Genomic DNA, 26,048 nt, shown 5'->3' with positions numbered 1-26,048 from the left:
AACCATTTAAGGATCGCCCCACAGTAGATTTACTGCTACAGGGTGGCTGCTCTGTGCAAAATTATATATATATATATATATATATATATATATATATATATATATATATATAAAATGATTTTTACATTTCCAGGTAGGGAGCACATGCGCTGCCCTACCCCTGCTGTCATTGGCTCCTGGAGCTCAGGTGCCAGCAAGCGATTCATGGCTGGGACTGATTGGCAGAGAAGCCGACAGGTGAGAGCTCTGTGTGTAAACACTACAGGTCTCTCTCCTGTCAGCAGGGATGTGCTGCTTTCTATCTCTCTGCAAAGAGATAGAAAGGAGCATGCCCCCTTGTAAAACCGCACACGATAAGCACAAAACAGCACGCTGTTAACTTTTTGATCGCCCCAGATGTTAACCACTTCCTGCTAAGCGTCAGTACAGTGATCAGTGCTTTTATTAGCACGGATCACTGTATTAGTGTTATTGGAGAGGGCAGTGGCAGTAAGTCAGTTCCCGAGTGCCAGAATTCCCACCGCAGTCGCTGATCTCCTCCATTACTAGTATAAAAATGAATAAAAAAACTCCAGTATATAAACCAACATTTGTAGACAAAATAACTTTCACGTTCCAATTAATATACTTATTGGGTTGTTTTTTTTTTGTTTTTTTTAACCAAAAGATATGTAGCAGAATATATTATGACCTAATTTTATGAAGAAATTGTATTTAATTTTTTTTTTTTTTTTTTTTATTGGATATGTTTTATAGCGGTTGATTTTAAAAAAACAAAAAAACTAAAAAGTTCCTCTTTAAAAGAGGAGATTCAGCCAGGTTTCCAAAAATTAAAGGTAAACCGTTACAAAAAAGAACTGTAGCAAAAAGTCATTTTTTTTTTTTTTCAAAATGGTCGGGTCATTTGTTTATAACACACACACACACACACACACACACACACACACACACACACAGTCATCAAATACCACCAAAAGACAGCTCTATTTGTGGGGAATTTTTGTTTACAAAATTTTATTTATGTACAGCGTTGCATCACTGTGCAATAGTCAGTTAATGCAACAGCACCGTACTGCTAAAAATGGCCTGGTCATGAAGAAGGGCAAATCTTCCGGAGGACAAGTGGTTAAAGCAAAGAACCAGCGTGAGGACAGAAATGGATCCTTGGCCAGATTAGTTTTATTTTTTTTAATTAAATGTCAGCAGCTACAGTTTTGTAACTGTTTACTTTTAATTTTTGGAGACCTGGCTGAATCTCTTCTTTAAATTAGGAACTTTTAGTTTTTTTTTTTTTTTTTTTAAAGAACTATAAAACACAGGTGAAACTCGAAAAATTAGAATATCGTGCAAAAGTTCATTTATTTCAGTAATGCAATTTAAAAGGTGGAACTAATATATGAGATACGCTCATTACATGCAAAGCAAGATAGTTCAAGCCGTGATTTGTCATCATTGTGATGATTATGGCTTACAGCTCATGAAAACCCCAAATCCACAATCTCAGAAAATGAGAATATTACATGCAATCAATAAAACAAGAATTGTACATAGAACAATATCGGACCTCTGAAAAGTATAAGCATGCATATGTACTCAGTACTTGGTTTGGGCCCCTTTTGCAGCAATTACTGCCTCAATGCGGCGTGGCATGGAAGCTATCAGCCTGTGGCACTGCTGACGTGTTATGGAAGACCAGGATGCTTCAATAGCGGCCTTCAGCTCTTCTGCATTGTTCGGTCTCATGTCTCATCTTTCTCTTGGCAATGCCCCATATATTCTCTATGGGGCTCAGGTCAGGCGAGTTTGCTGGCCAATCAAACAGTAATCCCACGGTCATTGAACCAGGTTTTGGTGCTTTTGGCAGTGTGGGCAGGTGCCAAGTCCTGCTGGAAAATGAAGTCAGCATCCCCATAAAGCTCATCTGCGGAAGGAAGCATGAAGTGCTCCAAAATCTCCTGGTAGACGGCTGCGTTGACCCTGGACTTAATGAAGCACAATGGACCAACACCAGCAGATGACATGGCTCCTCAAATCAACACAGACTGTGGAAACTACACACTGGACTTCAAGCATCTTGCAGTTTGTGCCTCTCCATTCTTCCTCCATACTCTGGGTCCTTGGTTTCCAAATGAGATGCAAAAGTTGCTCTCATCAGAAAAGAGGACTTTGGACCACTGAGCAACAGACCAGGTCTGTTTTTCTTTAGCCCAGGTAAGAAGCTTCTGACGTTGTTTGTTGTTCAGGAGCACCTTGACAAGAGGAATACGACATTTGAAGCCCATGTCCAGGATCCGTCTGTGTGGTGGCTCTTGATGCACTAACTCCAGCCTCAGTCCACTCCTTGTGAAAGTCCCCAGCACTTTTGAATGGCCTTTTGCTGACAATCCTCTCCAGGCTGCGGTCATCCCTGCTGCTTGTGCACCTTTTTCTTCCACACTTTTCCCTTCCACGTAACTTTCTATTAATTTACTTTGATACAGCACTTTGGGAACATCCAACTTCTTTTGCAATTACCTTTTGAGGCTTTCCCTCCTTATAGAGGGTGTCAATGATGGTTTTCTGCACAATTGTCAGGTCAGCAGTCTTTCCCATGATTGTGATTCCTACTGAACCAGACTGAGAGACCATTTAATGGCTCAGGAACCCTTTGCAGGTGTTAGGGCTTAATTAGCTGATTAGAGTGGGACACTTTGAGCCGAGAATATTGCACCTTTTCACAATATTCTCATTTTCTGAGATTGTGGATTTGGGGTTTTTCATGAGCTGTAAGCCATAATCATCACAATGACAAATCACGGCTTGAACTATCTTGCTTTGCATGTAAGGAGTCTATCTCATATAATAGTTTACCTTTTAAGTTGCATTACTGAAATAAATGAACTTTTGCACAATATTCAAATTTTTCGAGTTTCACCTGTACCTCATTTTTAAAAATGAAGCACTTACCCAGTGAGTAGAGTCCAGCTCTGTCTTCCCCAGCAAGTTCTTGTTACTGCTGCAGGTCCTCCGCACCATCATCCTAGATAGGGAGCCGACTGTGGCTTCCTAATAAATGACAGCTGGCTCTCCACTGTGCATATGCAAGCTTGTGCGCGATTCTGTGGATGTTCCTGCAGCCTCCTGGGACTTGTGGTGTGTCCTGGGGGCTGCAGGAGGGACGGGGCTATTATCTTCGCCTAGGCAAGGATTGAGGAAGTGTAAGTGGGGGGGGGAAAGAAGAGAAAAAAAAAAAAAAAAAACGAGAACAGAACAGTATTCACCCCTTTCCTCCCAACTACAAAACTTATAAATTTGCTTATTGGTTGAAGAGCCATAGCGAAACAGTAGAACTTTATTTTCTGAGTTAAGTTACACTTTAAATTAAAAGACATTAAAAAAGTGTTCTGACACAACATAAATGATCAGTTTCACCAATCTCAAGACTCTCAAACACCTCATTGTAGGGCAAGAAGGCTACTTGTCTATATGTTCCACAAGATGTACTAAGCATCTGGAGAACATAAATTTGTTGCAATAAACGTCTTTCTGCAAATTCATTCTAGCAAGCAAACCTGCTATACTGTATAAAGAACCTAACACCAGCATATAAAAACTAAGCAATGCCATTAAATTATTAGGCATTATAATCATTTTCCTTTACCATTCGGAAGAGCTATTCTGTTCAACACAGAAGCTGGGGTAAAGGGGAACTCTACTGGGGACAAAAATCAGTTGTGGCAAAGCTTCTCCCTCCTTACTACAATGGCAGAACTATAATTAAAGGTTGAGAAGTTTGTATCTAAAGTTATAAAAGAACATCTTCATTACCTGGCCAGAGTCTCCTTCCCTGCTCCAGGATTGATGTAGATCACATTCTCCAGTGAAAGAGAAAAGCGCAGGCCCTCCACCTCTGATATGTACAGGTTTGTCACATTGTTGCTGTGCTTGACGCACACAAACACCTGATCCTCCGAGGCATCCGTAATGTAATATTCCTGCCATGAAAATTCCCAATTCAACCATTAAGAGAAAAACTGTCCACCTGCACTGAACATTGTGGCTGAAATCAGCAATCACATGACAACACTCACCACAATTGGATGGCGGGTAACAAACTGTGCTGATCTCATTGGCTTGCGGTTATAAGAAACCCATAACTGCACCGAGAAGGGGTCTTTGCTGCCCAATAGATGCTGAAAGAACGGAACGAAGATGGTTAGATATGCAGTATATACAGCTATAAACCATGTATGTCTTGGCAAAAAACAAAAAACACTCTTCATCCCTGCAAGGCACGCACATTTATCCAGGTACAGAAAAAATTACCTGCTGGTCTGGCAGAAATCCAGCGAGCACCTAACTTCCTGTAGTGAGCCGACAACTTCTTTGCAGCTGCACTGAAAATCCAAATTGTGTTGTCAGCCCTACAGAAGAGACATTTCCCTTGGAGAGGGGAAGGTGTTCTGTAGTACAGCAGGGGAGAACTGGGCAGAGCTGACAACACTGCTTGGGATTTCAATCCAGCAGAGACAGTGTTGTCAGCTCATTATAGGAAGTCAGACGCTCACGGGAATTCTGGCAACGGCAGACAATTTTTCTGTAGCTGCTGCATTTTTAAGGAAAAAAAAAAAAGATGGGAGAAGCATGCATATATTGAAAAGTATGTTTTGGGTTTTTTTTTTTTTTTATTTTGCCCAGACAGACAGGTTAAACCAAAAATATAGTAAAAAAAATTCAAAGAGAAAAAACTCTGTTTAATTACCCATAATCCCATACTGCAGCCAGAGATACAAACAGATGGAAACTGCTTTGTGGTTAAAGACATAACATATGGACTCTGAATACACAATGGACTTTTTGTAAACATTCAATAAAAAGAAAAATCGCTGGACTGAATCTTAAAGCAAACATATGAGAAGGACAATAAAAGCTGCCATTGCTGACTCATTTTTAAAGGTGCAGGTTCTGGGGCTGCCATCCCGATCCTTCTCACTAGTGAGTCAATGATCTGGAACATACAATAAACCAATGAAGTCTAAACTCCCACCCTCCATGATTGTCAAAGTCAACAAACCACTTGGTAGAGAAAGCAGGACAAAGACACAGTTTCAGAGCCTGTACTTTTAAAGGGATGGTTCTATTTTAGTAAAATCATGATTTAAAATTGCAAGAATGCTGTAAGGTGCACCAATATGGCCTGCCACAGTCTTTCCTGGGCAATGGCCATTATTTAAACTAAAAGGCTAAAAACCAGCCATACCTGGATCGAAATGCAGCAGGTTCAGCAGGGACCGGATGAGATCTGATCCATCCATGGGCATGCTGATTGTACCCAAGTCAATCCATTGATAAACGTGGATGTAACCAGCCTGTCAGATTTTTTACATTTGATTACTGCCGGTGGATATAGCTGCTGGCAGTAATCATTGTGTTCTGTGGCCATGGTGGAAACAACTCATTCATGCAATGCTTTCTTTCTTTGTATGGGCTTTGTTTCCTGTGGGGCGCTCCCAGCACAGGTACAGGGTTGTCACCAGGATGCCCGGGTCCCATACTAACAATCGAGACCTGGGACTCCTGGTTCCAGGTCACCTGATCATTGCGATGGCCTCCAATTGGCTATCACAATTATCAGTCACTCTACAGCCTGACCCTGCATTTTCTCTCTCTGAATGGGGGAGAGAAACAATGTTTCTTTGCAGGGAGAATGTAAACAAAAATATGTAAAAAAAAAAAAACCCTAGATCAAGGTCAGTAATGATAGGGTCAAGCAAAAGGTCAAGGTCAGATTCAAAGGTCATGATCTAAAATTTTGAGCAGGATTTGGGAGGAGGAAAAAAAAAAAAAATAGCGTCAGTATGCTTTAGGTAGGTTAAAAAAAAAAACGTATCACATATTACACATGTGATATCACTGCAATTGTTCTGTGGTGATAGGTTATAGTAGTAGCAATAAATATACAGCTGCAGTAAAAAGTTTTTTTTTTGTTTAGTTTTTTTTTTAGGGTTCCTTTTTGCCTTGAGGGAAGAAAAAAAAAAAAAAAAAAAAAAAAAAAGGAAAAACCATGCGATATCTGTTACCATTTACCACCAAAAGAAAGCCAAATTTGTCCTGAAAAACACAAGATATAATCACCTGGATACACAAAGTAGTTGTAAGGATATGTATGGCTTTATTAATGCATGTCAAAGTTGCAAAATTGTGTCTAGGCATATAGATTGGTTTTATTCTTAGTCACTAAGGGGGTTAAGGGCATCCTGTGTCAAAAAAGGCGGTAGTTTGTGGGACATCTCCAGATTAAAACGTTGAATACTGCAGCTAGAGCTCTTTTTTTGCTTTTTTAAAACTCCAGTGGAAAAATAAAAAAAAAAAAAAAAAAAAAGCCTGTAGTTGAACTTGTAGTTGAAGGGGTTAAAGAGCTAAAATCCACTGCTGTTCTGATTTCAGTGTCTGTCTGCCTTCTACACAGACCAATTTTAAGAAGCAAATAGGGAGGTGAAAGAGGATGTGGGTTTACAGGGAAACAAGTACAGATAACATCAACATCATGTGAAAAGAGAAGCAATATACTCTTTACTCAGCTTCCACGATTTCGGCCAATTAATGGACAGCCATTAGAGTGTCAATGCTTTTGCAAAGCACAGACTGGATTATAATGCATTATTTGGACAGTATTACATAAAGATGTATATTTGTCCCTTGACAACAAACTTTTTCTGTGTATCAAAACACTCACCACGGTCTTTGTTGCGAACATGTAATTTTCCCGAACCTGAAAGCCGTCCACATTCTCGATTATTATCTCAGAGTTGTCACGAGACTGGAAGTAGTCAGTGCTGCGGAGGACAATGGAGGTGCCACGGGGCTCATGCCGTTCGACATAAACTGTGTTTGGTTTGTCCAGTGGAGCAAAGCCCCTTATTGGAAAAAAAAAAAAAAAAAAATACAGATCAATCTAACAAGAGTGTAACAGTAAAAAAGGGTTGCTGAAATAGCAATAAAGTTATTAACCCTCTTGTGACCAAAACATGATTTATAAGTCCAAATTTTAAAAAATGCCCCATTCCCTACAAAAAGGTTATTGAATCCTGCAGGAGAGAACTAGGAATGTCTGATAATTTGTGTATTCCTAGTTCTCTGATCTCTTGTCACTCAAAAAAAAAATTCAGGTATTGTCAAGTTAAAGTGAAGCTCCACCCAAAAGGGGAAGGTTCGCTTTAAGCCTTTGTCCCCCGCTCCCCATTAAGGATTGGCACTTTTGGGGAGCATGGGGGGGTACCCGAATTTGACAGGTACCAGCTCCCACTTCCTCTGCGATCGCCTAGGCCAGTGGTGGGCAACCTTTTTTTTCAACTGAGCCAAATCTCGCCAAAACCACGATTGAAATTTATTTTGAGAGCCACATTTTTAAAACTGAAAATACATCCCCCATATAGTAATACATCCCCCCTATAGTAATCCATCCCCCCTATAGTAATCCATCCCCCCTATAGTAATCCATCCCCCCTATAGTGTCAATTCACTTACCTTTGCTCCGCGCGTTCCTCTCGCCGTGTTCCCGCGCCGTTCCGGTCTTCAGGGCGGACTGTGAGAGGAGAGGAGTTAGTCACGCTGCCCCGCCTACATCCCGACAGCCAATGTTTGCCACGTTCCGCGGGCCGGATTAAAAAGGTCCCCCGGGCCGTATACGGCCCGCGGGCCATAGTTTGCCCATTGCTGGGCTAGCTGCAGAGTCCTGACTTTTGGGGCAGCCGCCCGAGAGGAGGGAGGGGAGCGGGCGCCCCCGGCACACAGAAGAGCCGCATTAGAGTGTGTAAAGAGCCGCATGTGGCTCGCAGACGGCGGCTTGCCGACCACTGGCCTAGGCTAGGCGATCAGAAGCGGACGTTGTCCCCCCCCCCCCCTCCCTCCCCGTAGTCTTCTGGGACACGTGACAGGTCCCAGAAGACTAAAGGACCATTCACAAAGCACGGCTTTTCTCACGCATGCGGAGTGGGCACCTGGCTGTGAAGCCGCAAGCTGTCACAGCCGGGTGCCCACACTAAAAATGCCGGCGCCAGGGAGAGAAGATGGCCGGTGAAACCAGTGATTGTGAGGACACCGCTGGACTGAGGGACAGGTAAGTGTCTGTATTTTAAATGTCAGCAGCTAATGTTTTTGTAGCTGCTGACTTATTTTCTTTTCCAGGTGGAACTCCGCTTTAAAGTAGTATTAAACCCAGAATAACGTTTTCAGTTTTGCTTATAGGCCTGTCGGCCTTCCTTTGGCATAAAACACTTGTTTTTACGTTTACAACAACGCACTGCTCAGCCCTTCTTAAAGGCACTGCCCTAAACTTCTCATAGGTGAGCACACACTGATTACATCACCGGAAGATCATGGTTATGTTTCTGAAAAAGCACCAAAGCTACTTTTAATCAAAGCCTGGGAGGAGGGTCAGGGGTGTTGCTTAATTTGCAGGGCACAAGAGTCATTTTTAATCAAAGCCTGGGGGCAGGGCAGGAGAGTAACTTCGTATATAGGGCTTGGGATCTGCCTGCTATGAAGCATTTGCACAAGTCCCAGCTGGAAGCCCGCATGTAAAAAGGTGGCTGTGCTGGGGCTCCAGGGGCCCAAAGCATCATAGCCATCCTATTGCAGGAAATCACAGGCACAGATTGAAATGGTTGGGTTTGCAGAAATGACAGCCTGCACCCACAAAGGGGACAGCAAGCCAGAAAGAAACGAAGTATAGTGCAAGATATATATTTTTTTATCCACGTGGGTTTAATGAAACTAACTGATGCACATCAATGCTGCTAGACCTGATCTAGGCATTTAAGCTTCCAAAAAAAAAAAAAAACCCTGGTCATGGAATGGTTAAATAAACAAATCATAATTGCAGCCATTACACACAGTGCCCCTTGTACACATGGCGTGGCAAAATGTATCCCTCCATCCCCCTCACATCTGGCCTGTAGTACTGAATGCAGCCTTGCCTCAAACACCTCATAATGGTGTGCAATTCATGCTGTTTTTTTGTTTTTTTTTTGCAATGTAACCGACATAATGCCTCCTCACTACCTATCGAGTTTCACTTTCTGAAGAGTGGTCTGTGATTTATCGCTTTTCAGAGGGAGCTTAAGTACATGAGCCCTTACTCTCATATCCCCTGGGTCCCCCCCCCACTCTTTTGATCCTTTCATCCCCCTCCATTCACCTTCTAAGGGCTTCCCTTCCCACCTCTTCTCTACTCGCCACCTTACCTTCTTGCTTACCCTATTTCTTCCTCCCCCCCCCCCCCCCCCTTTCACTTTTGTCCTCATTTTTCATCTTCTCTTTCATAGACAATTGTACTATTCTTCTACATACATTTGTAACCTCGCATTGAGACAATTCTTCTCTTCCTGCCTATTGCCCTAGTTAACCAGAGCCTCGCAAGAATGCATCTACCCGTATACCTAACAATATTCCTGGATAGGCTATGACCTTTGCCTTCTGGATACACCTTTTGCCCCTTGGTACCCCCAATTGTCCTCATCACAGTACATCTATACAAGTTAGCCAACCATAGAAATATTCCAGCTTACTAAAGGTCTACGTGTTCAGATCTCTACTGCTTACATTTTATCTATTTTACACTACTTTTGTGGGGCCTCTTTACCCATCCTGGATACTCATGTTTTCTATTTAATAAAATTCTTGTAAAGAAAAAAAAAACATTTAGAGTTTTCTGCTAGTATTTAGTAAAAAAAAAAAATTTCAGCAATGAATAAACGTAAAAAAAGCAGTTTGTTTTTCTGTTTGCCTGCACTCCTGCTTTAGTCAGCGTGCTCAGAGGAAGACTTAGTCATGTTGGCATGCTCACCCTACCTACCAGAAAAAAGACTTCACGTGTTCCTGGATCATTATCCACGTCTGACCGAAATCCTCTGACTTCCACAGCTGTAAAAAAGGAGAGAAAGAAGGTCGAGGTTTTGTGTATAGTATACACTTGTGTTCCAGGGGCTCTCTGGGATACACAAAATTAGTGGAAAGATTATCAGGGTATTACCAGGGACTCTACCGTGCTGCACTTTGGCAGTATACTCAGTTCTTGTTACAATGTACCGGACAGGTATAACTTCAAGAGCCTGGTCACAACAATGGCTGTTGTGTGCTGTAAAGGAAGTGGTGCAACTGTGTCAAATGCTTTGCACCGTGCTTCTCCCCCCTCAACTTGTCACAGTGGTAGTTTTATCATTTTACACAGAAGGCTGGAGGGAAAGAAAAGGAAAAGGAAAAAAAGAAAGAAAAGAAAAAAAAAAAAAAAAAAAAAAAAAAACTGTATTGTGCTACATTTTTCTTACATTGGTGTCAGCTAAACACAAAACTCAAAGCAAATTGCCTTGTTTATGCGTTGGGGCTGCCCAGCACAGTCCAAAGCATATAGTGTGAATGGGCCCTTAAGCTGATCTCCAAGCTAAAAAGTTTTTTACATATGTAATGAGTAGAATACCAATCTGAGCTGTGCTTGATCAATCCTCTCCAGAAGTTTGCCTGAATATCCTGTCCAGGGGGCCGGTCACCAGTTCCTGCTCTATATTTAGAAGGATGACCGGTCCCCAAAACACCCTGTAGTAGACATCAACCCCTTTCAGACAGGGTGAACTCAGTCCAGATCAGCAGGGGATCCACTCACAGATCCCCTGTTGATCAGAGCAGAGAGGGCAGATGACATCTCTGTCTGCTCAGTTTATGCAGAGCAGACACAGAGAGCCCACTCTCCTCTATGGGCAGCTGGGTATAAATGGACTCCATTGTCCGCTTACACTTGACCACCCTCCGGACCTGATCCACCTAAATGAAAGTGGACGGATCCCCTTCTGTTTTTTTTTTTTTTTTTTTTCGGAGCAATTGGGATCTGGAAGTAGGTGAATGTAAACAGACACAAGTCCATTAACACCCACCAGTTCGTAGGAATGAACAGACCATTAGGTCTGCCTGAAAAATTGACAGGCGGAGCTGATCGGACCTGCCATGTGAAAGGGCCCTTAGAAGAGATCTGATTTGTTGCTGTGTTTGGAAACATTAGGAGTCTTCTGTCCACATGAGTGTTTGGAAACATTAGGCATCTTCTGTCCACATGACTACGCCCAGCTCCACCCATCTCTTCCCACTACCACACAGCCACACCCCCACCCTTACCTTGTGTCTCTCTCTACCAATCAACCTCACTGCCACTGAAGGATCTGCCAGGTATGAAAGCTGATCTGTTTTCGCATCCCTCAAAATACAAAATCTCATTGCTCTACCCAATACATTCTGATGGCCCCTGCCCACAGCCCACCCACACATGCTAGTGAATACGTTAGCATCATGGGCATTGCAGTTCTGCAGCGCTCTCCACGTACAATATGAAAGTGACAGAGGCAGCGCTCCTGAACCCTCCTACCCTGTACAGGGAGAATATGGCTGTGGCTGGTGACATCACGGGCCAAAAAATTTCAGATTCTAAGCAAGGTAGAGAGGATTTACATATCACTAGATTATAGTTTGAAAAGCATATAGCTAAAATAAATAAAGAGCCTAGAGAGGAGCTTTAAGAACTAATTGGATTTGGAATCCTTAAAGTGACACTAAACAATATTCTACTAGAATAATCCATACACATCCATTAATGTACCTGGAATCTATTTTTCATGAACCGTGTTTTTCTTCCTTCTTGTAATGTTCTCTGAACTCTAAAACCTTTCCTTTCCCCCTTCTCTTCCGTTTGTTTGGTATGATCAGTGCACATTAATTGACGATCATGTGCACACTATACATCCCATAGCCAATATTCCCCAGCCTATCATGGGCGTGAGCAAGACCTGTATGTATGGTTCCGAGACAAGATCACAAAGATCTGCCCAGACCAAGCCACTCACTCGGACAGGTTTCACCCAGAAAGCGCTTAATCACCTCTATGATTACAGAAATGGGAGATTAAAAGCTTCACAAGTACACAGTCACCCAGGAATTCCAGTGACATGAGAACAAAAGAAGAACTGTTCACAGTAATAATCCAACTAATTAGCAGGAAATCTCAGAGCGGCCGATGTCTTACCTGTTTGTTGGGGTGAGATTTGTCATATCCCAGAACCAGGTTGGGGTCTGTGCTGTGGAGGAGAAGCTCTGTAGGTTTGAAGGGTACAGAGAAGCCCCGGATCGTAACACAGAAGTCCATAGTGATCCAAAGGTACGAAGCATCGGCATCAACAAAGATGTACTAAAACAAAAAAGAGACTGGTCAGATCACATGTGGTCATTGACTAGGGATGGTTAGAAAGGTTTCACAAAATAATTCAGCAAAATCATAACACTTTGGAGACATTCTCCATTTTGAAAAAATGAATTGAAGGCAATTCGAAAGTTGATTTTAAAGCGGGAGAAAAAAAAAAACAAACAATTGCAGTGCAAATGTAAATGAGCTCTTGCTGTCCTGAGCCCCCTATAAGGCTGCTTTCACACTGATGTGCTGCGGTTTAACTGCACCGCGGGGTACAGCATAGTGCACCTGCCACTTTCCTGCGGGTTAGCTGCACTGGGCCCTAGAATTCCATTACATCTTGCGGGTGTAGTGCACCTTTCTGAAAGTGCACCAAAACGCCTGCATTCATGAAATTTCATGTGCTTTCAGAAAGAGCACCAACCAGCCCTGCAGGATATCTAGGTCTATGGCTCAGTGCAGCTAACATGCAGAAAAGCCACAGGTGCACCGCCCTTCCAGATCAGTGCAAAAGCAGCCTAAAAACCCTTTTTTAAAAGTGAGAATATACCCATTGCAAAAGTGCAGTGTATGTGAAGTTTAATAAACGGACCTTTTCCTCTTTCAGCTTCTGCTGGCACTCTCCAGGCTGCTAAAAAGGTCCCGGGCTTCATGCACTTGGTGTCACTCCACTTGGGACAGGAGCAAGCGCTACAGAGAGCATCATCGACTTATGCGACTTCTCTGCGGCCGATTGCCTCCTTGGCTGCTGGCGCCGGCTTCCTGCGCGCTGATGCTCTGGGACAGGGATTAACCCCTTGATTGCAATCTGGAGTTGCTTACCCACCATTCCAGAGCCATGGGCATGTGCGATTCCCTGGTTTGAGGTCGCTGGCCACATCAGAGGGCTACGGGTTGAGCATTCCTGCACTAGTCGCAGTAACATACAGTTGCAAAAGTTCACGTTAAAATTTGCTGTACCTTCCATCATGAAGGTAGTTTTTGGAGGTGGACAGGGCTTTAAATGGCTCCTGAGAGTTAAAGGAGATTTTCTGTCATATTTTACTCATATCTTCAGGCTTGCCTATTCCGCCTCAAACAAACAAGTACATTTTACTTTCTCCAACAACTCATCCTAATAGTTACTACCTTTTGTATCACTTGTCCTTCCCTGTAGAGATTGTAAGTGCTCATGAGCTCCTAAAGCTCTTGCCTTGCATTCTATTGTATAGCTGTACTATCTCCCTTTATTATATAAAAGCGGTGAGCAAATGTTTGCCGCTATATCAATCCTCTATTATAATAAAAATTATTGTACCAAAAACTGTTAATCTTTGCCATATCTCCTTTTAGGATAACTGTAAACCTTTGTTTATAAAACAAAGCCATGTGATCAAGTGCTGATATATATGGCAATTGCATTTTTTTTTATAAACAAAGCCATAACACAGCATTTTTTTTTATAAACAAAGCCATAACACAGCTAGAAAGAGGATTCTAGCTTTAAAAGTGAACTTTATTTTAGCTAACCTTGGCCAATATGTCACATTGAAATCAAGTTCAGCTGCGATCCTAATAATGATCAGTAAATAGACAAAAGTTGATGGAGTTGCAATTCAAAGCCCCGGCACCCCTTTCCCATCCTAGGATGCAAATTTTAGAGGTACATAATGTTCGAGATGGTTTGAGCGCCAGAGCTCCAGCAAGCAGTCAAATAATCAGTGACCTGTGCTACTTGGATAACCCTTTCATGGTGACAGGTTCCCTTTAACACACCTAATTATCACATTTCTTTGTTCCCGGAAAGTGCCTGTCACCTCTGCTTGCAGCAATTACAGAACTGTTAGCTATGGCTATAAAAATAGACGGCGTGAACCACATAGGCAGCAATGCTCACCCTCTTGTTGTCTGCCGGGCTGTGGAAGAACTGCTCCATGGTGGCGACATCGCCGTTTCCATTTGCATGGCGGAATTTCTCTGATATTCTGTTAAAGCTTTTCCCATAGTCATAGGAGACGTAGACCTACAAGGGAAGGCAATATGAAGATTTACTACTTATATCCATATTTCCCCACTGCTTTAAACAGACAAGTGTTAGAGAACACTCACAGGAGGAGGTTTAAGGAGGAATGTGCCATCTCCAGGCATAATCAGTCATTAATTTATTGATTGCAATATACAGTCAGGTCCATAAATATTGGGACATTGACACAATTCTAACATTTTTGGCTCTATACACCACCACAATGGATTTGAAATGAAACAAACAAGATGTGCTTTAACTGCAGACTGTCAGCTTTAATTTGAGGGTATTTACATCCACATCAGGTGAACGGTGTAGGAATTACAACAGTTTGCATATGTGCCTCCCACTTGTTAAGGAACCAAAAGTAATGGGACAGAATAATAATCATAAATCAAACTTTCACTTTTTAATACTTGGTTGCAAATCCTTTGCAGTCAATTACAGCCTGAAGTCTGGAATGCATAGACATCACCAGACGCTGGGTTTCATCCCTGGTGATGCTCTGCCAGGCCTCTACTGCAACGGTCTTCAGTTCCTGCTTGTTCTTGGGGCATGTTCCCTTCAGTTTTGTCTTCAGCAAGTGAAATGCATGCTCAAATTGGATTCAGGTCAGGTGATTGACTTGGCCATTGCATAACATTCCACTTCTTTCCCTTAAAAAACTCTTTGGTTGCTTTTGCAGTCTGCTTTGGGTCATTGTCCATCTGCACTGTGAAGCGGCGTCCAATGAGTTGTGAAGCATTTGGCTGAATATGAGCAGATAATATTGCCCGAAACACTTCAGAATTCATCCTGCTGCTTTTGTCAGCAGTCACATCATCAATAAATACAAGAGAACCAGGTCCATTGGCAGCCATACATGCCCACGCCATGACACTACCACCACCATGCTTCACTGATGAGGTGCTATGCTTAGGATCATGAGCAGTTCCTTTCCTTCTCCATACTCTTCTCTTCCCATCACTCTGGTACAAGTTGATCTTGGTCTCATCTGTCCATAGGATGTTGTTCCAGAACTGTGAAGGCTTTTTTAGATGTTGTTTGGCAAACTCTAATCTGGCCTTCCTGTTTTTGAGGCTCACCAATGGTTTACATCGTGTGGTGAACCCTCTGTATTCACTCTGGTGAAGTCTTCTCTTGATTGTTGACTTTGACACACATACACCTACCTCCTGGAGAGTGTTCTTGATCTGGCCAACTGTTGTGAAGGGTGTTTTCTTCACCAGGGAAAGAATTCTTCGGTCATCCACCACAGTTGTTTTCTGTGGTCTTCCGGGTCTTTTGGTGTTGCTGAGCTTACCGGTGAGTTCCTTCTTTTTAAGAATGTTCCAAACAGTTGTTTTGGCCACGCCTAATGTTTTTGCTATCTCTCTGATGGGTTTGTTTTGTTTTTTCAGCCTAATGATGGCTTGCGTCACTGATAGTGACAGCTGTTTGGATCTCATCTTGAGAGTTGACAGCAACAGATTCCAAATGCAAATAGCACACTTGAAATGAACTCTGGACCTTTTATCTGCTCATTGTAATTGGGATAATGAGGGAATAACACACACCTGGCCATGGAACAGCTGAGAAGCCAATCGTCCCATTACTTTTGGTCCTTTAACAAGTGGGAGGCACATATGCAAACTGTTGTAATTTCTACACCGTTCACCTGATTTGGATGTAAATACCCTCAAATTAAAGCTGACAGTCTGCAGTTAACGCACATCTTGTTCGTTTCATTTCAAATCCATTGTGGTGGTATATAGAGCCAAAAATGTTAGAATTGTGTCGATGTCCCAATATTTATGGGCCTGACTGTATATGACAAGATGGGATAGGTTAGAGGCAAGGACCACATTACACAGAGGGCCTCAGTTTTTTGTTTTTTTTTGTGTGCTGCAGGGTGCAAGGCCAAGCAGAGCATGCACCAAACAAGCAAAAGCCCCCCCCCCCCCCCTTCATTATTAAAACAAAAAAGGTCAGACAGGCCAAACATTCCCCAGTAAGCTGCCACCAGTACCCTTGTGCCATAATCGAACCCCTCGTGTATTGTACTGTTTTGTCACGTTCTGTCCCTCTGCCCCCCCCCCCCCCGCTATTGTACAGCGCTGAGCAAACCCTTTGACGTTATATAAATACTGTATATTATTATTATTCTACAGTATTTATAAAGCGCCAATAGTTCGCTCAGCGCTGTACAATACAAAGGGGGACAGAACATGTGACAGAACAATACCAATACAATGCAAAACATGAGGGGATTGAGGGCCCTGCTCTTTCGAGCTTACAATCTAGGAGGGAATAATAATAATCTGCTGCTCTTCCCTGCTGGCTGAACTTGGGCAGCTTCTTAGCATGTTCAGTATCCATTTATTCAGCTATTTCAACAAGAAAGGAAAAAAAAAACAAACCAAAAAAAAAAAAAAAAAAAGCAATATATTGCATTTGTCCTCTAAATATTTTAGCTGAATTTTGCATTTGATAGACCCTTGAGATGATATCATGCCACAAACAATTGTCACTACCACCATCGTCTTCTCCAGCATCTCTGCTTTCAGAAAATATATTAGGTTTGGGGGTTTTAAGTAATTTTTAGAAACTTTAAAATTATGGTTAAAAATAAAAATGTGCAAAAAAAAAAAAAAAAAAAAAAAAAAAAAAAAAAAAAAAAGGACAGCAAAAGTGTTAATGGCAGTCAACAGCAATTATTAACATGAAAGGCTAGAGATATAAAATGACTCAACTTTTGAAATATTTAAATGAGAAAGCTTCTATGAGATTTTAGTGAATGGGTTTACATCTACTTGAAGCAAGCACCACCAACACCCAGGCTGCAGAGTAGAACTTGCTGGAAAGTCTCCATGCGTCAGTCTGCAGACTAGACGAGTGATAGCTTCATAAGAATCAGCACCGTGCGGAGCCATCTGCCATACAGAACCCACACAGACAGAGCGCTCTCATCTACATAGCCAACAAGGAAGACATTAAAGAAATGCTGGCTGGGAAACCAAGGTGGGGGCTGGGGGCAGAAATTCCTTCTGTTTGTTGAAGTAAAATATGCAAACACACAATGGATATGACAACCAAACAAAACAAACTAACTAAAGCTATCCAAGGGCTAATACACCAGCAAATTTTAGATTTCCGTTATCGCTGACATTGTGGACTTAGTCCCTTCCTTCTGGGGTGCCTTCACCCTTTCCCTGCCATCGAAGTATGGCATAAGTCGGTGGTGGCAGGGTTTTTTTGTTTTTTTTTTTATTTACAGAAAATGAAGTTAAACTAGAGGGTGCAAAATCTGGTGCAGCTCTCCACAGAAACCAATCAGTTTTAGCCTTGGTTCAAAACTGATGCGGTGCGGAATTCGCACACCGCACCGAATTTTCAGTGCGAATTCCACACTGCATCAGAATTGCACCCCATTCATGTGAACTGCTGCAGGTGTGTCTGTTAAATTAACAACATCCCGAAACTCATGACTTTACCATTAAGTTGAGCAGCACAACCATTGGTCCTTCCCCTCATGCCAGGGTGCTAGGCGTAATCCTAGACTCTGACCTCTCCTTTGGGCCCCACATCCACTCACTGGCTAAATCCTGCCTCCGAAACATTTCCAAAATCCGCCCCTTCCTGACTAATGACACCAAAAAACAACTTATCCACACCTTGGTTATATCCCACCTTGATTACTGCAACTCCCTCCTCACGGGTCTAACGTTACACAGACTATCCCCCCTTCAGTCTGTTATGAATGCTGCTGCTAGACTCATACACCTTACCAACCGATCAGTGACTGCTGCCCCTCTCTGCCAATCCCTCCATTGGCTTCTGCTAACCCAACGTATAAAATTCAAAAATACTAACCACAGCTTACAAAGCCATCCACAACACAGCCCCTAGCTACATCACCAACCTCATCCACAGATACTGCCCAAATCGACCACTCCGCTCCTCCCATGATATCCTCCTCTCTAGCTCCCTCATCACCTCCTCCCACGCCCGCCTCCATGACTTCTCCAGAGCCTCTCCCATCCTCTGGAACTCCCTACCACAGCATGTCTGGTCAGCCCCCACCCTGTCTGCCTTTAAGTGATCTTTGAAAACTCACTTCAGGGAAGCCTACCCCACCTCCACCTAAGAACTGTACTTGAATCACCTCCGCCAGATCATCCCCCGCAGCTTTTACCTTTTGTATCACCTCCCCCTTCCTTTAGATTGTAAGCTCCATGAGCCAGGCCCTCCTATTCCTTCTGTACTGAAATGTATTGTAATTGTACTGTCTCCCTTATATTGTACAGCGCTGCGCAAACTGTTGGCGCTATATAAATCCTGTATAATAATAAATGGTTCCAATAGCACCGCACACAAATCACATGTGATTGGTGCAGGAATGCGATATACTGCCCCACATATGTGAACCCAGGCTTATTGTCAAAGCTTAATTGAAAAAAGCTGAAATTAGAAGCGGATTGGCTACCGTGCACAGCTGCACCAGATTTTGTATTCTCCAGTTTTACTAAATCAACCCCAAAGTCTCTAAATCTGCCATGCCGCCTGTCAGCTGTAAGCAATCAGGTAGGGAGCTGTAGAGCTGTCAGATCATTTCCACATCCCCCCCCAGAGAGCATTTGGGGCCACGCACACACCCTCCACCATATTTTGAGGGCTCCACACTCACATCGGAAGACATGGGGCTGTCATCACTAGGTAGAGAGGAGAGAGACCTGCAGATTTCCATTTGCTCTATTCCCCCACCTAATGAGATCCAGAAAGCAAATTCTAAAAAAAAAAGGTCCCTTCCAGTTTCTGCTCTGGCTGGAGAAAAAGCTAATGGAGTGCGATCTACACTGAAGTGAGAGCAATAATTCTACAGCAATTTTTTCACAGTTATCTCTAAACCGATATCCTCCAGGGACTTTGCAAGCATCACTTATGGAAAATTTAGACATTTGTCATCACTTCACTGACGCATGTGATTGTAAGACTTGATATGCTGTGTATCTACTTGCTGTGACAATCTTTTTTTTTTTTTTTTTTTTTTTTTAAAGAATGGTTAAAAAAAATGGTTAAAAATTCTGAAGTTATTTTAGGGTACAGACATCCAATATACAGTACCTTGAAAAAAGTATTCATACCCCTTGAAATTTTCCACATTTTGTCATGTTACAACCAAAAACGGAAATTTATTTTATTGGCATTTTATGTGATCGACCAACACAAAGTGGCACATAATTGTGAAGTGGAAGAAAAATGATTTAACATTTTTTTACAAATAAATCTGTGAAAAGTGTGCCGTCCATTTGTATTCAGCCCCCCGGAGTCAATACTTTGTAGGTCCCCCTTTCACTGCAATTATACCTGCAGGTCTTTTGGGGATGTCTCTACCAGCTTTGCACATCTAGAGAGGGACATTTCTGCCCATTCCTCTTTGCAGAATCGCTCAAGCTCTGTCAGATTGGATGGAGAGCGTCTGTGAACAGCAATTTTCAAGTCTTGCCACAGATTTTCAATTGGATTTAGGTCTGGACTGTGACTGTCTAACACATGAATATGCTTTGATCTAAACCATTCCATTGTAGCTCTGGCTGGATGTTTCAGGTTGTTGTCCTGCTGGAAGGTGAACCTCCGCCCCAGTCTCAAGTCTTTTGCAGAACATAACAGGCCTGGTACACCATACTTTGAGGTTTCGCATGAAAGAAAATATGTTAGACACTGCTGCAATAATTTCTGCACAGAAATGAGCTGGAACACATCCAAACACCACAAAAAAAAAAAAAAAAAAAAAAAAAAAGCTAATCTCAACAAATACTGCTCTCTCTGCTTCTGCTCTATTTCTCTCAAAATGTTAATTTTTTACGGTTTTTCAGTGCATTCTGGGCATTTTGGAAGGTCTCCTGAGGTGATCTATAAAAAAACGCTTCTAAACGCAAACGCTCATAAAAAGCAGTATGCAAACAGACGTTTTTTTAACCTACGTATTCCAGCAGTCAATTTCCATCGTTCAGAAGTGTCCCGTGTACATGGAGCCTAAGGAGACTTAAGAGGTAGGTGCCGGCAGGCCAGAGGCCATGACTGCAGGAGTCAAGTCACTTGTTGCCTGAAGAAGCCGCATAAATGATGTGTGGACACCCTAAGGTATTTCTTATGACATGGACGTGGTGGTTTAAATACATTTATGCTCCCATGGGTAGGGATTTGCTCTTGGGCCTCCATCAACTGCCAATGTCACTGCATTTCACGCGGGTCTCTGTATTTGACTCTCCAGGAATTATGGGCCATTTAGATTGTAAGCTCCACGAGCCAGGCCCTCCTATTCCTACTGTACTGAAATGTATTGTAATTGTACTGTCTCCCATTATATTGTAAAGCGCTGCGCAAACTGTTGGCGCTATATAAATCCTGTATAATAATAATAATGTACTTTGAAGCTCTTGCCATGAAGAGCTGTGGAACCAAGGTGTTTGCTCAATGCTCCTTACATAGCGCTGGGTGTGTTCTGCATCAGACGCAGCAACAGACTTACTACAAGGACATGATTGCACGCAGGCATGGCTCTGTTGCAGTAAAGTAGCAATGTTGTGAAAATCCAACCTGCTATAGTCAGTGCACACTCCCGACTCCTCCAATAAATGGCGAGTCCAAAAAGGAAAAAAAAAAAAAAATTTACTTACATTGCTGTTTTTCGTGCCCCCTGAGCCCAGGCTGTCTCTGGTCAGTCCCAGGATGACGTTACTTTGCTCACCGGCCCAGTGGACAACGATTTGATTGTGAGAGTCATTGAGGCTGACCTGAAAGGAGGACAGAAGAGGCTTGGTGTTATTGTGTGACAGGACTCTCCCCATTAGTAACAGAGTACATTCCTATATGTAAGAGAAAATATTAAAAATGCTGTCAACCGTCTGGCCAAGAAATGACTGGCCCTGATCTACTTGAGGCTTTTGAGTGTGAAAGATAAATCCCAAAACACTGCAAAGTTACTAGGATGCATCTCTGACACCCAAGTGCCCCTCTTCTCCCCCTGCAGTCACTCCCCCCACAACTATTACCTGCTGTCAACATCACAGGCAGAATTACTTTGTATACCACAGTAGGAGCAGCTGTCAAAATGCAGTTTCTCCTGTGTAAAATGACACTAATATAGTGTAACAGTGTAGTTCCTAGATGGTAACCATATGTAATGTAGATCAAAGGTGTGAGTTTTGATCTGCATGATATTAAGAAACCTACAAAAGGTAAAGTGATATTAAAAGCGGAGTTCCAGCTGAAAAAAAGAAAAAAAAAAATGCAACAGCTACAAAAACTGTAGCTGCTGACTTTTAAAATACAGCCACTGACCCTGTCCCTTGGTCCAGCGGTGTCCTCACCACGGCTGGTTTCACCGGCTGTCTTCTCTCCCCGGCGTCAGCATCTTTAGTGTGGGCACCCGGCTGTGACAGCTTGCGGCTTCACAGGCGGGTGCCCACTGTGCAAGTGCGGTGCTTTGTGAAGGGCCCCGTAGTCTTCTGGGATCTGTCACGTGTCCCAGAAGACTACGGGGATGGGGGGGGGGGGGGGGGTTAGGAGTTGATGACAACTTCTGCTTCTGATCGCCTAGGGTACCTGTCAAATTTGGGTACCCACTCCCCAAAGGTGCCAATCCTTAATGGGGAGCGGGGGAAAAAGCAATAAAGCAGAACTTCCCCTTTTGGGTGGAGCGCCACTTTAAAGTACTTTCTGCAGCTGACTTCTTCACTGGGTATGCAGCTTCTTCATCTTTTATTCCTTGCCTATGTTTCTAATTAATCACTGGGCACTTTTACCTCCTTCCTGCCTAGGTCAATTTTCAGTGCTATCGCACTTTGAATGACAATTGTGCGGTCATGCAACACTGTACACAAACAAACTTTTTATATATTTTTTGAAACAGATAGAGCTTTCTTTTGGTGGTATTTAATCACCCCTTGGTTTTTATTTTTTGCTAAACTTAAAAAAAAAAAAAGAAATTTCCAGTTAAAAAATTTGTAAATAAGTAATTTTTCTCCTTCACTGAAGTGTGCTAATGAGGCTGCAGTGATGGGCACTGATAGGCGGCACTGGTGGGCATTGACAGCCATCACTGGTGGGCACTGAAAGGCAGCACTCATATGGCACTGATAGGCACCATTGATGGGCACCAATATGTGGTACTGATGGGGCTACACAGATCAAGGCACTGATGATCAGTGTAGATGTTCCCTCTGAGGAATGCTGCTTACAGGCTTTACTCTCCTCACATGTTGTCAGTATAAGGAGAGGACTGCTGATAACCGGCATTTCCTACTTACATGCGATCAGCTGTGATTGGACACAGGTGGTCACATGGTAAAGCCTACGTCATCAGCTGTTTACTGCAATCAGTGATCCACTGTATCACAGGGACAGTGGACCAATGATCAGCAGGGCACGCATGCGCAGCTGGAGTGGGAGGACATCATATGACCGAGAGAGCCGCTGCCCACCATTTCCTTATATGGCAGGCGGGAGGCGGTTACAGTAGCTGTAAACTCAGACACGAAATATAAACAAAGCATATCCTTCTATAGTGTGTACTTGTCTCAATTAAGAGCATTAAGTGTCATTTATGTCCTCTGCCTCGTTCCTCTGCTATCAGCAAGAATCACTTCTGATGAGTTTTCCTGACACCAAGAGAAAAATGGTGACAGGGGAGGGCACAGCCTATGATTCACGGCCTCAGCTCTGTTCCTGTGAGCTGTGTGTCCATTCCCTCCAATCAGTTCTCAGAGCTCTCCTCCGTAATTTAACTTCTGCTCTCCACCCCCTTTTTTTGTTAAAGCGGAGAGATCCTGTGTAAATTATGCACTTTGAATGAATGTAAGGGACAGGTGGCTGTAGATAGACAGGAACAACTTACGTAGGAGGATTTCTTTCATCTGTGTATCACCTGAGGCCAGTCATTCCACAGGGTACAGGTAAGGGTTTACACCACTTTAAGCTGAGGGTAAGAACGCTTCCCAGGTTTCCAGTTACAGGGTGGCTAATTTCTTTTGCAGCATCTTATGGAGCCACAATTGTACACAGGAGCTAGGATTTCTGTCTTCTTACACTGTGTTCTTCAATAGAAACACATAGCCCCATAGCCTAGAATGGCAAAGAACTCCCTTGCTCCTCCCTCCTTCCCCCTTCCCTTTGCCAACAGATGGATTGGAGACTGCACTGTCCACTGCTCCATCCTGTGAAGACTGGAAGTTCAGAGAAGCAGCACTGACAACTGAAACTAGCAGCAAGGCTGGAAGGCCTAAGAATTGTAACATGTACTTTACTAGGGAATGTTTGTGTGTTAACGCACAGCATTTACTACTACTTTAGGTTTGTGTATTCATTTGTAATTAATCCTGCCATGCTCTGCACCAGAAATATCACTTTAGCCTGGGTTCACATACATGTGTTGCGGTATATCGCATGTGATTCGCACAGGAACCACACCGAATTCTTGTGCAAATCACATGTGATTTGTGTGCGGTGCGATTGGAGCCATACATTTTGTACGAGTCAAATCGCACCACACCAAAAATGTGCAGGACCCTTTTTTTGGTCTGCGCTAGAATCAGATCACATGGGTATTCATACATATGCGATCCGATTCTGCACATCGGATTGCGTTTTGCGTACCGATTTTGGGGTGTTAACTTAACCCTTTGACCCCAATCGCATTCAAATACGCAGCCTCTCGGTGTCTGGTCCTTGACACCAAGCGCCAGCATATTTGCGTGCAATTAGAAAATACATATGTGCTGAGAGCGCATGCCCTGCACGCTCCAAGCACATATGTCCGTGACTCACAGAAATGTCCCGATCTCCCCTTTTGATTGGGACCTTTTTTCGATCATGTGACTGCGAATCACGTGACCCTAAAACCCCACCCATCTCCTGGCTTCTGAAACTCTTAAAGGGCCGGGAGGCACCGGCGCTAACAGGTTAACACACTTCCACAGCAATTCGCATGAACGGGGTGCGATTCTGATGCGGTTTCAGAATTTGCACAGAAAACGCTGCAAATTCCAGACCGCATCAGTGTGAACCCGGGCTCAGTGCCATTTTATAGGTGACAAATGATCGGATAAAATGTATACTTTTAAATTACAATAAAATAAAAACAAAAATAATGAAAACAATGGTAGAAAAAAAAACCTGCATTCTTAGTCTATAGATGCCCTATAAAAATAAAGTAATTACAATAAAAGAAAGTCTAGTTTTTCAAACGTAAAACGCATGTAATAACTTTATTACTCAAGTAATGACATAGTTATCGCCAAATAAAGGAGGTAATGTAACAATTGCTGTGGTCCATTATGGCAATAAAAGGTACAAGAGCTGAACCCATGGTGAGTTGTTGATCACAATCTCAGCAAAAGCCTTCTAGAACCTGCAATCAGCCAAAGTTCCTCCTGACATGCTTTCTAAAAAAAATCAGTGTGGCAGAGCTGTATAAATCTCAGGACTGGATGGACAGAAATACAATTCATTCTGCAGGGAAGCAGTATGTATGATTTCATCCAATCTATGTATTTAGTGGTTTTCTTGGTGTTGAGCTGTGACCTATATTACTAGTTTGATTTTAGTGACGGAGTTGCTTTAAGCATCTTCGCAGTCAGGCGCTCTGGGTTGGAGGTATGTATCCATGAACATAGCAGATAAAGCAACAGTGATAAAATAGAGGTGAGTAACGGGCAGAACCGGTCCGTTCAGTCGCAGAGCTGGCGACAACACACCATTGCGTACAGCCACAGGCGATCTCTCAGCACACATTCATTTTCCGGAAAATATACCAAAAACACTGCAAGGCAGACATTAGAGAAGATGAACTCCGCCCTCTGCAAATCATTACTAGGCTAATAAAGAGGACCTGTCAGAATACCAACTCCAGCTTCCCCTTCAGTCTTGCACAGTTGTACAGGCTCCTCTCCTGGATTGAAATTACTTAGAGCAGTGGTTCTCAACCTTCCTAATGCTGCGACCCTTTCATACAGTTCCTCATGTTGTGGTGACCCCCAACCATAAAATTATTTACCCAGTAATTATAATTCACGAGTGTCGTTTTACCTCCAATACTGCTGCTTTCTACACAGTAGCTGCTCTCTACACATCGGAAATATGTGTTTTCCTGATGGTCTTAGGTGACCCCTGTGAAAGGGTCGTTCGACCCCCAAAGGGGTCGCGACCCACAGGTTGAGAACTACTGACTTAGAGGAACCTCAGCACCCCCCCTCCCCCCCGCTAAACTTTTACTGTCTTCTGCACAGATACTCACCTAGCCAGCAGATCCAATGTTGAGCTGCTGGGATCCTCTCTGGGGTCTCTGCTGGGGTCCAGCATTGCCATGTTGCCTGTGACAGCGCAGGCTCTTCTGGGTTGCAGGCACCACTAGACCCACCCAGGGGCGGACTGACAACTCATGGGGCCCCCGGGTAATAGGGGATCATGGGGCCCGTGTCCTTGCCCAAACTCAAAAAAGCCTATGAAAAAAGGTATCAGGGGCATCTCATGGGGCCCCCTACTGACCCCGGGCCCTCGGGCAGTGCCCGAGTTTCCAAATGGTCAGTCCGCCCCTGGACCCACCCCCCTTCTTCTTACTGAATGGGACTGCATGTCATTCGTCTAGGCCAATTCTGGAAGTTGGGGGGCAGACCTAGCTTTTCAATGAAGAAAAAAAAAAAGTATATAAAAAAAAACAAAAAACAAAATGACCAGGGGGGTGGACGGGAGGAGAATGTCGCAGGAGGGTGAAGGTCTGCTTTAATCTGACTTCACTGCACACTGAGCCAGCCTCGTTCCTTGCTGGAGGACATCCAGCATCATCTAATCTTTTCTCCC

General features: G+C 43.2%; 1 protein-coding gene across 1 annotated transcript in view; it reads right to left on the bottom strand.

Annotated features, from left to right (window-relative positions):
* The window catches only part of SORL1 (sortilin related receptor 1), a 102,802-nt gene extending 77,246 nt beyond the window's left edge, over positions 1-25,556 (bottom strand). Inside the window, exons 1-9 of the mRNA XM_089683814.1 lie at positions 25,486-25,556; positions 21,055-21,058; positions 20,870-20,986; positions 14,085-14,210; positions 12,047-12,208; positions 9,836-9,903; positions 6,716-6,896; positions 4,071-4,172; positions 3,808-3,974 (exon numbers count right to left, since the gene is read on the bottom strand). Of these exons, the coding sequence (XP_089539940.1) occupies positions 3,808-3,974; positions 4,071-4,172; positions 6,716-6,896; positions 9,836-9,903; positions 12,047-12,208; positions 14,085-14,210; positions 20,870-20,986; positions 21,055-21,058; positions 25,486-25,556 (998 nt within the window). The remainder of the gene's footprint in view (positions 1-3,807; positions 3,975-4,070; positions 4,173-6,715; positions 6,897-9,835; positions 9,904-12,046; positions 12,209-14,084; positions 14,211-20,869; positions 20,987-21,054; positions 21,059-25,485) is intronic.
* Positions 25,557-26,048: the final 492 nt, after the last annotated feature.

This window comes from Staurois parvus, unplaced genomic scaffold (assembly GCF_062004578.1).
Source record: "Staurois parvus isolate SC_StPar_1 unplaced genomic scaffold, SC_StPar_1.0 ptg000322l, whole genome shotgun sequence".
In the NCBI taxonomy this organism is placed as follows: Eukaryota; Metazoa; Chordata; class Amphibia; order Anura; family Ranidae; genus Staurois; species Staurois parvus.
Note: the sequence above shows the minus strand (reverse complement) of the source record. Positions and strands in the feature narration are given on the sequence as shown.